General features: G+C 45.4%; 1 protein-coding gene across 14 annotated transcripts in view; it reads right to left on the bottom strand.

Annotated features, from left to right (window-relative positions):
- Positions 1 to 14,403, bottom strand: part of LOC309628841 (kalirin) — a gene marked incomplete at its 3' end in the record, with an annotated part of 315,688 nt that overhangs the window by 64,523 nt on the left and 236,762 nt on the right. For 6 of the 14 annotated variants that reach the window (XM_082392269.1, XM_082392254.1, XM_082392268.1 and 3 more), the window contains 3 exons: positions 11,743 to 12,023; positions 10,221 to 10,325; positions 6,737 to 6,832 (listed from right to left, as the gene is read on the bottom strand). In XM_082392269.1, coding sequence (XP_082248395.1) covers positions 6,737 to 6,832; positions 10,221 to 10,325; positions 11,743 to 12,023 — 482 coding nt within the window. The remainder of the gene's footprint in view (positions 1 to 6,736; positions 6,833 to 10,220; positions 10,326 to 11,742; positions 12,024 to 14,403) is intronic. The other 8 variants (XM_082392266.1, XM_082392255.1, XM_082392262.1 and 5 more) reach the window with 3 other exon arrangements.

The raw sequence follows: 14,403 nt of genomic DNA, 5'->3' as shown, positions 1-14,403 counted from the left end.
CCCTTTACACACCCCCTGAACAGCATTTATTACACAGTGTTATGACTGATTTGCTTGTACTTAAGCAAATATTTACTGCGTTTCTACCATGTGCTGAATACTTACAAAGTGCTGGAGAAATGAAGATGGATAAGACATGGTTCCCTGCCCACCAAAATCTAAGCTACAATGGGTGTTCTTCTAGGTAGGAGGGGTACTATGGGGAGGATGGAAAAAAGGAGCAGGCAGCTCTATGATGGGACAGGGAGGGAAGGGAAAGGCTTAATGCAAGAGGCAATGCTTGAACTGAGTACTGAGAAATGGAAAGGATTTCACTGGATACACCAATGGAAGGATGATCCAGGCAGGAGGAGCACTGTAGCTAAAGGATCAAGTTGAGAAGCTACACAGGGCAGCCCGGGAAGCTGAAGGCCACCTGGTATAGGTAGGATGCAGAGTGTGAAGTAGGGGGAGAGGGGGATTAGCAAGTAACTGTGTGTTATGTGAGTTGGGGGGAGTGGGTACTAGGGAAAGAAGAAGTAGGGAGTGAAATAGACGACGCTGGAGAAGGATGCAGAGATCAGATCATCAGAAGCCTTGTGTGTAGCATATAATCTGCAAAAAACCCAAATCATTATGCTGAACACCTGAAACTAACACAAGATTGTAAATCAACTATATTTCAATTAAAAAAAAAAAAAGAAGTAGAGACTTTACCTTCTAAGACCAATGATGGGAGAATTTTAAGCAGGAAAGTAACATGATTGGATTTGTTTTAGAAAGATCAGTCTTAATGCTCCTAAGAGCTTTTCATGACCTGGGAAAATGTATCTGATGTGACAGTAAAGGAAAACAGGACTTAAGTTTTATATACTCTATGATTAACTACCTTATTTTAAAAATATCTAAATTTCAACACTGACTATGTCTAGATGATGATATTATGAGATACAATTTGTGTTTAAATTCTTGTCATTTTTCCAATTTTTCTTAAACGGCATATAATGCTTTTATTACAGAAAAGAACTATTAAAAGTTTCTTTAAAAAGGAAAAACGAAAGAAAAGCAAGATCCCTCCAGCAGTCATGTGAAGAGACATCAGGCTGAAATCAGGGAGGAAATGTTGCAACAGTCCAGGCAGGAGAGGATTTTAGAGCATCAACCCTTGACTGTGAGCTCCATTAAGGAAGGTTCTGTGCTGGCAGGACTGGCACATAGTAGGACTCCAAGAATTTATTGAATGAAACTCAAAGAGTTTTATATGAAACTTTTATATGAAACCTCTCGGTCAAAGCTCATCTGATAAAACAACAGTCAGGGTGCTGATCCAGCACCACCTACCACAACCAACCCCTTAGCTGTCCCACCCTTTTATACAAATTAGTATAAAATCTCTTGACAAAAAGTATTAGATCTTAGTCATTCCCAGGCAACTTGGGGGTAAGGGTAGGGAAGACATTTTATAGTAGAAAAACTGAAATCTGGATTTTCCAGGCAAATGACATTACAGGTTTGTGACTTTGGGTTAAAATTTTTTGTTGGATATCTAAACTATTCCATTTTAACAAGCTCAGGAATCTTTTCCACAGAGGGATGCCAGAGGAACTCAGTTCCTGAAAGCATACATCTACATATTGGATATGATGGGGGGGTCATTATTTCCTCCCGTCTGGACAATGAACTTCTGTTAACTCTACTTTACCTTTGACAGAGCAAGCTGATTCATCTAAAGGAGAGCAAAACACACACACAAATGCAGCCTTGCCCTAGCCATGTTCTGTGGCCCACAGGCTGACCTAGGGAGGTGAATGCTATCAAAGTAGGAGAACCAGAGGGCAGGAAGTCTTGCTGAAGCAGGTAGGACTAATTCTCAGGATGCCAGGCCAGCAGGTAGACTGAACAAGAGCTCAGTTCTGGCCAGTCCCTTCCCTAAAGATTTTCAGGATTTTCAGCCAAGGGTCTGTAAGTGCCATCCTGAGCCCAGTAAACTACTGTGATGTGCCACCTGAGGACCAGAGCTCAGGGAGGAGGCTTTCTTTTTAGAGGCCTAAACATTCATCTCAGGCAGGTGATGGAATCCTGGGCTGTTTAGAAACACACTAGATTCCCATACGTCCAGGAATCTCTTGCTTCTCAAACTTGAGGAATAAAGCCAAATTACATAGATTGCTAAGCTATTATCCTGCAACATTCACCCAACCACGGATCTATTGACTGACAAATACTGTGTCCCTGTGTTAAGGGTGTGACTACAGAAGATAAAGTATGACTGGTTCCCTTTCCCTGTTCTTCACAATGCAAATGAGCTAAGAGCTAACACTTGTGGTATGCTCACTTATCAGTTTACAAAGTGCATTCACACCTTACTCAGTCTTCAACGTAACTCTCGAGATAAGATTCAGGTGGACAGAATCATCGTTGATAAGTGAGATAAAAGAGAGGCCCAAGTAGATGAAGTAACTTGCCCAAGGCTACACAATAAGTAGCAGAGGCAGGACTAACATCTAGGTCTTCTGATTCCTTATACACTCAGCACCACCACCGCCAGTTCCCATGTCTAGGAAAAACTTTATTAAAAATCACACGGGAAAAGCAGGGGGAGCCTTAGTCCTGGCTTAGAGTTAAAGACAATACCTTAATACAAAACCCAGAAAAAGGGCTTCCCTGGTGGCGCAGTGGTTGAGAATCTGCCTGCCGATGCAGGGGACACGGGTTCGAGCCCTGGTCTCGGAAGATCCCACATGCCGCAGAGCAACTAGGCCCGTGAGCCACAACTACTGAGCCTGCGCGTCTGGAGCCTGTGCTCCGCAACAAGAGAGGCCGCGATAGCGAGAGGCCCACGCACCGCGATGAAGAGTGGCCCCCGCTTGCCGCAACTAGAGAAAAGCCTTCGCACAGAAACAAAGACCCAACACAGCCAAAAATAAATAAATAAATAATAATAATAAAAAAAAAACCCAGAAAAAGTATTTGAGCTCTCTTTGGGGGGAGGTGGGTGGGCATGCTCTCTTGGCAAACAAAAGCACTGATTAAAGACCAAGGCTGGCAGGTGAGACCTCAGAAGTATCCATTAATGCCCAGAGGGACTCGCCAAAGGAGTTTCCGGGGGTCTTCGGGGTTTTATCTGCACTGCAGGTGAGTGGGGAACCGCTGTCCTGGTTGCCTTAATAGCAGCTTTCCAGCAGGAGAGATCACAACTGCTGGAGGCCACAGCCTTGGCACAGTCATAACCACGTGACCATACAGCACCAAGGGCAGCTTTGGGACTCAGGGACACAAGGGATCTTATGGCTTCTGGGTGGAGCCGGGGGGCCAAATGATTTATTTTTTCTTTCTTTTATTTTTGCTGACAAAGCAAGAGACTTTATTGGAAAGGTGCACCCAGGCAGAGAGCAGCAGGGTAAGGGAACCCAGGAGAACTGCTCTGCCACGTGACTTGAAGTCTCAGGTTTTATGGTAATGGGATTAGTTTTCGGGTTGTCTCTGGCCAATCATTTTGACTCAGGGTCCTTCCTGGAAATGATTTCTAACTACAGCATTTAGTGCCATCTCTTGAGCAACCAAAATAGAAATCAGAAAGAATCTAAGCCCTAGATATAAAAGTCCAAGTATGCCAGATGCTCCTGTAACATTTCCAGATTCTGTAAATTGGGAAGGACCTTATTAGCTCTTCTTATACTGAACTAATTTCCACCCACAGGTTCTGCCCTCTGGAGCAACCAAGAGTGAGACCAGCCCTTCTTTTCCACAGCAGTGCTCAATTATTAGAAGACAGCTCTCGTGTGTCTTCTCTCTCCTAACTTCTTCTCCCCATTCTTAACCCCAGTTTCTGCAACTCTCCATCAAATTACATGGACCACATGGTATTGGTTTCCTCCTCCAGGGAGGGCCCTTCCACTGAGTTCAAGAGCATTTTAGAACGCCAAGTTCAGAACCCAATACATGACTCCACACAACTCATGACAGGCATGGTCTGAAGAGCTTTGAGTACAATGGGGCTATTACGCCCCTGGATCTGTACGTTGTACTTTCATTAATCCAGCCTGTGACCACACTGGCTATTCGGGCAGCTGGAACCCTCTTGTACTTACAGTCAAATAAAAACTCCAGAACTTTTACAGGCTCTAGATCTTATCCTCTTCTAAGCTAGAGAGCTCATGAGAAATAGGCATACCAGTCTCGGAGGTGAAGACGTAACTCCGTATTCTCAAACATGGCTGAGGAAACAACCAACTACTGGTGCTCCGTCACTACCCCACAGTGGGTATGTATTGAGATGGGAAGACAGAGAAAGTAGAGGAAAGGAGAAAGGATCGAATTTTGGTTAGAAGATTATGAGAAATCAGACTACTGCTCTTGCATTCCTTTCCGTGACATACGCTTGGTTTTTTATGTTTGGCCAAAGAAATCTCTATAATTCTGGGTTCACTGCAGGTCCTCAAGAAGTAGCTAGTGGTGGAAGAAAAAGTTAAAGCCCTTATTATGGTAAAACCACCACCGAAAGGCCATTCATCCAATAGCCATTTGTAAAGAGCCTGTTACAGGGCCGATCAGCTCCAGCATTATCCTACACTCCCTCTACTCTGGGACATTGGCTCTAATGGGACTTCTCAACACCTGTACTCACATGTTTAACGCCTGACCCATGGGTCACACAAACTAGAGGCCCACTGAGGTGCCCAACAGTAGCAGTATGTGAGCAGTAGCAGGAGGAAAATGGTAATCCAAAATATGAAAAATATAGACTTTTAGAAACAAGTGTTTACTGATGTAAACACTTCCCTGGGCTGGCCAGGGAAGCTCTTGTGGAGACATGAGATCTGAGTGGGACCTTGAGGGGCTGTTATACTTTAGACAAGCAAAACTAAGAAGGAGAACATTCCAGAGAATTGGGGTGGTATGAACAGAAACTTGGGGGGAGGAAAACCAAATGCACGTTTGGGGACAGTGAAGAAAACAATTTAGTTGGAGCCGAGTTCATCTCCCGGAATAATACATGGATGTTGGGAAGGTAAGTTGGAGAATAGGCTGCAGAACATTAGACTACTAGGTAAATGTGGACTTTATGGGCCGGGGATTTCCAAACTTTGATTATATACTTCAATTAGTAAACACAATTTTGGTCATCCACTCCCCAAACATGTAATTTATTTATAAATTATATTTCTGTACTCCTGTATTACCCTTATGTACATAATAAAACATACACAAAACCATTTTAAAATGATGAGTTAAAGAGATTCTAATATTTTGTTCCAGCACCTCAAAAAACCATCTTGGGTACTTCAAGTCTCCCCCACATTGGAGACCATCGTCGTGTAGGCAAGAGGGAGACAGGAAGCCCTCACCGAGGAGGGAGCCAATCATGAGAGCCTGAGGCCGGGAGGCAGATGGTGGGGAGAAGGATTAAGCAATGGCTACTCTGGGCATGAGGTCAGGGCCCATGCTCAGGTGGTGAAAGAGAAAATGCAAAAAAAAGGGATGATTTTTTAAGGAAAAACAATTTTAATGGTTATTTGCAGAATGAAGAGGGTGTACGGGTCAGTGTGGAGAGGGATGGAGAGGTAGTGAGGAGTGGTTAGGGAGATGGGCTTCGAGAAGTCAATGCAGCACCCATGAGGGCACTCAACTCCCTGCCGTGGGACAGGGAGAGATGGCAGGAAAAGGCACGACCTTCAGGAGTTTGACACTAGCACTAAAAATACCAGCTAACTTTTTTTTTTTTTTTAATTAGTAAGAAACATTAGAAAGAAAAAAAGAAGGTCATATGTGTGAAATTTCATTGGTCCTCTATAAGCTAGGATATTTGAAAAGAGAGTTACTGTAATCAAAATTATGATCAGGCAGCTTTCCCTAGAGAGTATCCATTATTTTCAAGTGGAGAAGGGTTTAAACGGCGCTGATGGACAGGACTGCCCAACAGAAGTCTGGCAGAAGCACAGACGTTTATCCTAACGAGAGCTGCAGGGAAAACCAGATGAGTGACATGGATGAGAGCAAAGGAAAGGAAAATGCTTCAGATTGTCATCCTGTAGTGATACACTCAAATGTAAAAATATGGGAGGGGAGGGACAGCCCTATTCAAATGAGCTAGCCAAAAAGGAGCTCTTTCACCAGCATGATGCCAAAACCCTGAACGAGCTCAGACTCATAACCCTTCCCTCCAATGGTCTGATTTGTCCAGGAGACAGTCACAAGCTAGACCAGTTTTCACTGACGTACGTTCAGGATGGGGATATGCACCATCTCCCTTAATTTCTTGTGATGAGGTGTCCACACACTTTTGCCCATTGCCCTTTATCATCAGCAACCTCCTTTTGCAAGACTTTGCAAGCTAGAAGACTATCTGAGGTCCCCGAATAAAATTACCCAGTGCTTTCAAAGATCCAATCCATGTTCTGTGTCTTGGCAGCAAAGTCAGCTTCAGGGCTAACCGGACACACATCAGCCACTGCCCAGAGGCCATTGTCCCGTAGGCCAGTGGACCAGGCTTATAAGGAGGCTATTTTGTCTTGGATACTTTTCACCTTTCATCAATGTCACAATCCCAAAAGGACCTGTTAATTGCCCATGCTCATTCCCAAACAAAGCCAAAAAGGTCTTTGGGGTGTAGCTTTTTAGAAGCCATCACTAGCTGGAAACAATCCTACAGGAGGAATGAGGACAGGTGCAAAGGAGAACATGGCAGATAGAGGTCAGGCCTGGGGAGCCGCATGGAGGCGAAACACGCAGAACTGCCTCCAGGATCCGCACTTACCAGCTTGCTTTTGACCAACTGTTCTATTGCACTGACAAGGTCTGCAGCAGTAGGTACTTCGGTGGAAGCCTGCCGGGCTGCTAGCAAAGAGGAGGACTGCAAGACATTGAGCAGCAAAGGAAAAGCAGATTAGCGAGGAATGAGGAACAGCAATTAGGAAGCAACACAGCAAGTCCACAGCTTAAGGCAGGCAAGGGAGGCAAGGCTCTCTGTCTAGAGGGAAGAGATGACAGAGGGAGATGGGGGTAGTGTGGGCGTGGGGCAGCGAAGCAGGGGTGGGACGAAGCTCTTTTTAGTCAGAGGAGCTAAAGGAGCTGAGGGGAGGGGTCACTGAGTTCCCAGGAGGCCAACAGGGAAGGGCTGCAGCCACTGACAGCAAGGGGGGAGGGGGCAGACAGGATTCTGGCCACTACAGGGCTGCCCACTGCTGTTCCAGGAAATGAGGGGGTCAATAAACCGAGCCTCGAGTGTGTCCAAAGAATAGAAACTGTCCTTACTTTACTTAGATGTAGATCTTCAGCATAGATTGTCACCATGTGTCAAGCAGAAATGCTAGGAGCAGGGCACTTGGAGACCAGAAACCGCCACCCCATTCACACACTCGCACACACACACACACTCACACACACACACTCACACACTCACACACACACACACACTCCTCCACAAACACTGCTGCTTCTGGTAAGGCCCCCGAACTGCAGCACTAGGGACATAACAAAGGGCTTCAGCAGGGCTTGTGCGGCTCATGCTGGAGCAACCAGGCACTACCCTGTTCACAGTGAAAGGAGGCTCAAGCCCAGGGCCTTCCTCCTTCCCTCACACCAGCAAGAAGGACTGGTCCACGGCACTGTTTGGTCAATGGTTTGGGCATTCCTGCTCACGGAGGGGCAATGTTTTGTTTTTATTCTTCCTACTCCTACTTGAGAAGAAATTGGAAGAGAAATGGTTGACCCTGTGTAAGCTTTAACCCACCCCAGGCTTCAAAGCAGAGGACAATGGAGTACCCAGGGCCCAGGACGCATGGGCACAGTGACCGTGGGAGTAGAACGTTGGACATTCTGGCCAGACTCTGGCTTCAAGTCTGTCCCTTAAGTTATGGGGAAGAATTTCTAAAAGGATGCTTCTTGTTGTCTAATCTAAGACTTACTTTAGGTAAGTCTTTGCTTCTGAAATGGGCTAAAAAAAATCAAATGAATGTAATTAAGAGAAAGCAACACTCTTTTCCTCTCCTGGGGAAAGCAGGAAAAGAACTTAAATCTCTTTGGAAATCCAAGTTATCTACTTTTTGATCTAGTAATTCTACCTCTGGGAACTTATTCCAAGGACAGAAGTCAAAAGAACAAATGCTGCATGTACCAAGTGATCTGTAGCAGTATTACCCAGAGTAGCAAAAATTGGAAACAATCCAGGATATCCCCAAACAGGCTGGTCAAGCAAATTACAATACATCATATAAGTGAAATACTCCTCAGTTATTAAAATTATAGTTATGAAGGTAAAATTAATAAGATTTTAGGAAATATGAAACATTATTAATATTTAATTTATACATATTAAAAATATAAAACAATGAACACATCATATGCCTATTATGATTATAAAAATAAAACATACATGCATATGAACAAATAGAAGGAAACAGAATTAAAGTAATTGCACAACACTAGAATGGGTGAACTTTTAGAAATTCCTTTTACACCATTGTAAAAATTATTTTAATGAATCCCAACTCCATTTGCTAGAAATTCTGAAGCTCATCCCACTCCCAAATATTCCAGAAAAACAGATGTTCAGAAAGCAAACAGCAGGACTGAGGAGGTTCACGTGTCTAAAAAGGGGCCAATGCCATCTGCCCCAACCCTGGCTAAGCAAAGGGCTACACAGATGTCTGGGGGTGAATCCGCATTCTCGGTTAAAAATTATCCAGAAACAACATAACATCCTTTCCCCAAAACAAACCGTGCTTGAGGGACTTGAGGGGGAGGGTTCGTGACCTCTCCTTATCTTATGTAAGCTGGCACTTCCATGCGAAGGGCGGTGTGGGATGGCAGATAATGTGACCTGAGTGCCCTGCTCCCCACACACACTATCACTGTTTCTAGAACATTTTACAATAGGCCTCTGGGAACACAGCAGGTTGGTCCTCGTTCCCACCTCAAGGCGAAGCACAGGCATTTCTGCCTCTGGGGATCCAGGATGGGCATCATGCCATGCTTCCTCTAATTCCCTTCCCAACAGTCCAGAGACAGAGCCTTAGGAGGGGCCGTAACCGTGTGCTTCTCTGGGTGAGTCACAGAGGGGGCAGCGACCACATCTTAGTCGTGGACCTGTTCCTGGAAAATGTCCCTCTAGCTTAGCACAGCAGAAGACCTCAACTAATGTCTGGGGGCCACCGATCCAAAATGCAAAGCAGAGAGAATTCAAACAAGATCTGGGATATCACCAGAAACACTGAAGCAACTGCATCAGTACTTCCTGAGCTGTATCCCGGGTGGCGCTGTGAAGGTTTGCTCCCTGCCCGTGCGTGCTGGGCCCACCGCCTCGGAAGGGGCTGCTGACGGCAGGGCAGAGCACTGGAGAGCACAAGGAGGCCCCAGGGGGACGGCTAACCACTGCTAGCGGCACAATAAAACGACACTCCGGAAAGCAAATGGGAAGGACAATCAAAAACTGAAACCACCACCTCAGCCTCCAGAGTCCTCCAGGACAGCGACGCTGAGAGAAGCAACAGAAACACAATGAAGTGACAGCACAGTTAGGAAGGCCAGTGATGGAGCACACAACGAAAGCAGGGACCTACCCGAGCCTCAGCTCAGTACCAGGAAGCACATTCAACCTGAGCCTCTGCTCCAGAGCAATCGGGGTGATGACCGTGCACTCAGAGGCTTGGTGGACATTCACATTTCAGACACCAGAGAGTCTCTGCAGGCCAGTGAGCCAGACAATTTTGCAAATCAAAGAACTGAGGCAACCTGGCATGTTAGGTTTGTCCAACTTTGACAAAACCTCCCCTTAGCAGCCATCTCCATCCCTCATGCTTTGTTTGCACTGGGCTTGACTGGAAGTTACCATGATTTGGATTTTAGAGTTGAGGATGAGGAAAACAATCAACTAAAACATCGGTTGAACAACAAAATGATCATGACCTAGAACCACCTTGGATTCCTCTTCGAGACAATAGTTCTTTTTGGGATCTGCTGCTTCCAAAGACAGAGCCATTACCCTTCATCAACAGGACGAGATACTAGGCAGATTTCCACTTTGAGTATTTTACACCCACCCCTGTACTGCCCAGAATGAAGTCAGACCTCCAGGGTTGGGGGAGGGGACCCCTCACCGACACAGATGGAATCTATATCACCTCGGATTCATGCGGCATAAGAGATAACAAGGGAGAGAGAGTGTTACTACCCCTGATGCACACAAAAAACGAAATCACGTGTTTTACACATGGCTTTTCCAAGTGAGAAAGAAGTCCTACCATCTCGTCCTGCGTGGGGTCATTGTCAAAGATCTTCATAGGCGGAGGGAGGGGTGTGTGTGACTCTTCATCTGGCTCATCTTCACCCCAACCTTTCTTGCTCTTCTAGAACAAAAGAGCAGCATTAGTCACTGTTTCCTATAGTTAAAGATGCCAATTGGTTCAGGACTTGGGATTTTTAGAAAAGAAACATATAAGATACCCCCCTCTCTCAACCTACTCCTATTTTTTTCAGTTTCAGGGTCCTCCTTTGTGGAATGGGCACATCTGCTTATCTCAAAAGGACAATGAGGTCCAAATGGTGGAAAATACACACACACACACACACACACACACACACACACACACACACACACACACACACACGAAAAACATCTACTTTATCGATTAGCCAGGAAAAGCAAAAGCTGAGAGAGTGGTTGGAGAGAAACTAACTTTTAAGTTTACGAAGGACTCAAACCACAATCTAAATATCACCAGGCTCTACTGCCATTCAGAGGGAGAAAAGGCAGACAGCATAAAACTACAAAGAGAGTCCGGTTTCACATCAGGAAGAATTTCTTAGCCATGTCAGTGACTAGAGTAGGTTAGTTTGCCAGATAAAAGAATTATCTCATTCCCCAACCAAATACCCACTATATTTTGATCACAGAATCCCAGTTTTGGAAGGGATATAAGAGGTCGTTGCCCAGTCTGACCTCTCAGCCAACACGGGTCTCTCCAACTGTTATGTGATACAGTCTCCCAAACCTTTCCAGTACGGGTGTTCATTTGTTTTCATGAAGCCCCATTTCATCACTGGTTGAGCTCCCATTAAAGCCTGCAACCTTGGCTACTGTAAACCTTCACCTGTTAATCATAATTCTCCCTTCTGGAGCAACCAGGAGGTGTCTACTCCCTTTTATAAACGCCACTGCTCAACATACTCGAAAACAGCCCTCATCTCCCAAGATAGTCTTCTGTTTTCTAGGCCGAGCAGGTTTAATGCAGTCTTTGGTAGAGGCTGGGGACTTGGTGACCAGCTGGCTCCCCGTGGGCCCAGACATGCATCTCCAAATCTGGCAGAATGGTGTCTGTCTGCTGGATACTCTAGGTGCCAGTCTCTAAACCGGTCACAAATCAAACTGGCAATGTCTTTTTTTTTCCCTATTGTTTTGATTTGTTTTTAATTTTCTTTTTAGATTGAACTAAACAGATTCATAGACACAGAGAACAGACTTGTGGTTGCCAAGGGGGAGGAGGGGAGGGAGAGGGACGGACTGGGAGTTTGGGGTTGGTAGATGCAAACTATTACATTTAGAATGGATAAACAACAAGGTCCTACCGTATAACACAGGGAACTATATTCAAACTGGCAATGTCTTGAGAATACAAAGATCACCTAGGCCCAAGAAGACCAACTACTGGGAACCAGAGTCTGCCTAGTTTACAAACCCCGGGGAAGGATGCCTCTCGAGGCTCCAGGAAGGAGGTACATCAGAAACCCCTCCCGATGGAAGGCTCCGGGGCCTCGAGTAAGTACCTCGTCAGCGCTGTCTCCCTGAGGGGTCGTCTCATCCCCAGGCTTGGGAGATCCCAGGTCGAAGCTCTTCCGACCATCTCGTACTTTCTTCTGCTTCTTGATGTTTCCGTCTGCCTTCCCGCTGTTGAGCCGCCGCACGGGACTCGTCAGCCACTTCTTCAGGGTGTTGGTGGAGCGCTTGGGCCCAGGGGAACTGTGGATGGAGTTCAGGGAGGGCTGGGCTTGCAGGTTGGCCACCGACTCGGACTTGCCTCCGTTTTCACTTGAATGAGAGTACGCATCTGAGGAAAAAGAATAGACAGACACGGCCGTGTCAGGGGCAGTTAAGGCAGGCTGCCAGCCTGGGAGAAAGACAGCTCCAACCCCAGGAAGCTAGGGCACCAGGCAGAATGTCAAGGCCAGCTGCAGAGCCTGGTCAAGGAAACCCTGTCTAGAGGGTAAGAGCTGACACTCACTCAATCCACAGGTGTTATGGATACAGGAGTAGACAGAAGACAAAGACTCCTGTAAAATCAAGATTCTAAGCAAGAACCATCAACCAATAACAATGTCATAGAGCACCTATGAGTATTCTAAAGTTGTATAAGACACAGATTTTATTTTCATAGATGCCTTTCTAGCTACACACACACACACACACACACACACACACACACACACAAAGAGGGAAAGAGAAGAGCCAAAGAGCAAGACAGAGCACGCAAAATAAAGATAAATGCACAAGGCAGTATGCGGTTAATTGCCAAAGGGCTGGCGTGGACTCTAGACCATAAGGAAGCAGAGCTGAGAGGAGGGTCAGATCAGCGGAGGCAGGACTGGTCTGAAAAGCTTTAACGGAAGAGATGTGTCTGAGTAGAAGGGAAGGGAGAAGGAATTCCAAAAGCGGGAGGTGGCAGGAACAAAGACACAGAGGCAGGAAAATGGAAAAACAAGTTAACACAGCCCTTAAGCAGATCCTTTCAATGAAATAAAGATGAACAGAGAAGGAGAAACTGGACAGAAAGAAGAGTGAAAACATTTAATAGTAAACTAGAGGAGTATGAACTTTATTGTGAGACGCTAATGGGAAAGGGGGCAAAAAGGGCTTTTGTTTGCTTGTTTGTTTTTTAATTAATCTGGTAACTACAGACAACATAGCCCTGGGAAGAGGGATTGGAATCCAGAAGGCCACACTAGGAGGACATGGGGAGGACAAAGGAATGAATGTGAGGCATTTCAAAGCAAGAAGTGATACGGTTAGTATCTGGATGACACATCACAGGTGAGCTGTCTCTCTTACGCTGCTTCTTCTCATTGCCAAAGAGGTCTTGGGAGAATACCAGACCAGCTTCACCTCAACCCCTGATGGGCCCTGTGGCCCTGGTACCAGTTTGCATACTGGCAGTTAAACCAAACACATGACTAGGTATTTACACAAAGTACTGCTGTGGCTTTTTACACCCACTGGTCTCAAAGACCGAATCATCTTTTCCTATACAGTAATGACTTTATCCTAGACCGAGACTAGAGGTCTAACCTGGCCTTGGAGGCCCGACGGCCTAGACCTGTCCAATACATTAGAAACCGAATCTTAAAATAAAGAGAATAAATGTTTTTGCCAGTAGAGACCTGCCTCCAGCTTCTATAACCGGCTGATCTCACAGGCACCAAGCTCAGGCTCTTGACCCTGCAGGAATTTTCTTAGATATGGTTAGAGTTCTGTGCATACTTTAGAAAACAAGAACAGAATATCTGCATGTACAACCATTAAAAATTGAGCTTCTAAAGCCCCCTGGTATGAAGGATAACTCATAGGGTTGCTCGGCTCAGGGAATATTTAGGGATCCACCGACTTGGTTGACGTCCCTTTAAGGACAAAGCTGTAATCTTATCTCAGAGAATTCTGTGCTGGCTGTGGTCTTGGGTGTGTTGACATTATTTCTGAAGTGTTTGGTATGGGTCAAACTCCTGTTCTCAGAAGCCCGGGTGATAAACATCTCAGCAGCACCACTGCAGCACTAGTAGTGGGACCAGGGCCTCTTATCTCTCTGCTGATAAGCTGCAGAGGCTTTTCATTCACCAGGCCCCTGTGATGCCGCAAGTCTCTGTTAAATCCAAGCCTTCAAAACTTAGATTTATCAGCATATGTTGTGTCAGCAGAGTTAGAGGCCCAGCCACATTAACTGTGCCTTGTGTTACTAAATAAGACGGATGACTGCCTAAGTTTTCTGTTCCATGACAAACCACAGCCTGGCTTTGAGATTCAAGAATGCAAATTTTGACTGACCATTCTGCTCCTCTCTCTGTCATCTGATTCTGCTTTGGTGCATTCTGTACAAATTAATGGCAAGTGTACAGATTATAAAGTACAAATTAAAAATCAAGAGTATTCTCAACTTTGTTTCAAGTTTCTTCTGTGTAAACAATCAGGGCCATTCAACCACAGCCCACATAAAAGACAACTGAAGAGTTGGAAGCAATCTCTAACTTGTCATCTAGTTAGGGTTCCGTATTGAGACAGGACTATTTCTAAATCACTTTGAATGCATAGTTACAAAAAGATGTGGCATCATTTAGTCTAGAAAATGTATACTTAGTTTATTGCTACTTCAAAGAATAATTGGCATGTGATGCTCATCCCATCTTTGGAAGATGGCTGCGATGAGCGGTTTGAGACTTTAT

Source organism: Balaenoptera borealis (genome assembly GCF_965194805.1).
Source record: "Balaenoptera borealis genome assembly, chromosome: 5".
Lineage (NCBI taxonomy): Eukaryota > Metazoa > Chordata > Mammalia > Artiodactyla > Balaenopteridae > Balaenoptera > Balaenoptera borealis.
The sequence above is the reverse complement of the archived record's forward strand: the minus strand, read 5'-3'. Positions and strand labels throughout refer to the sequence as shown.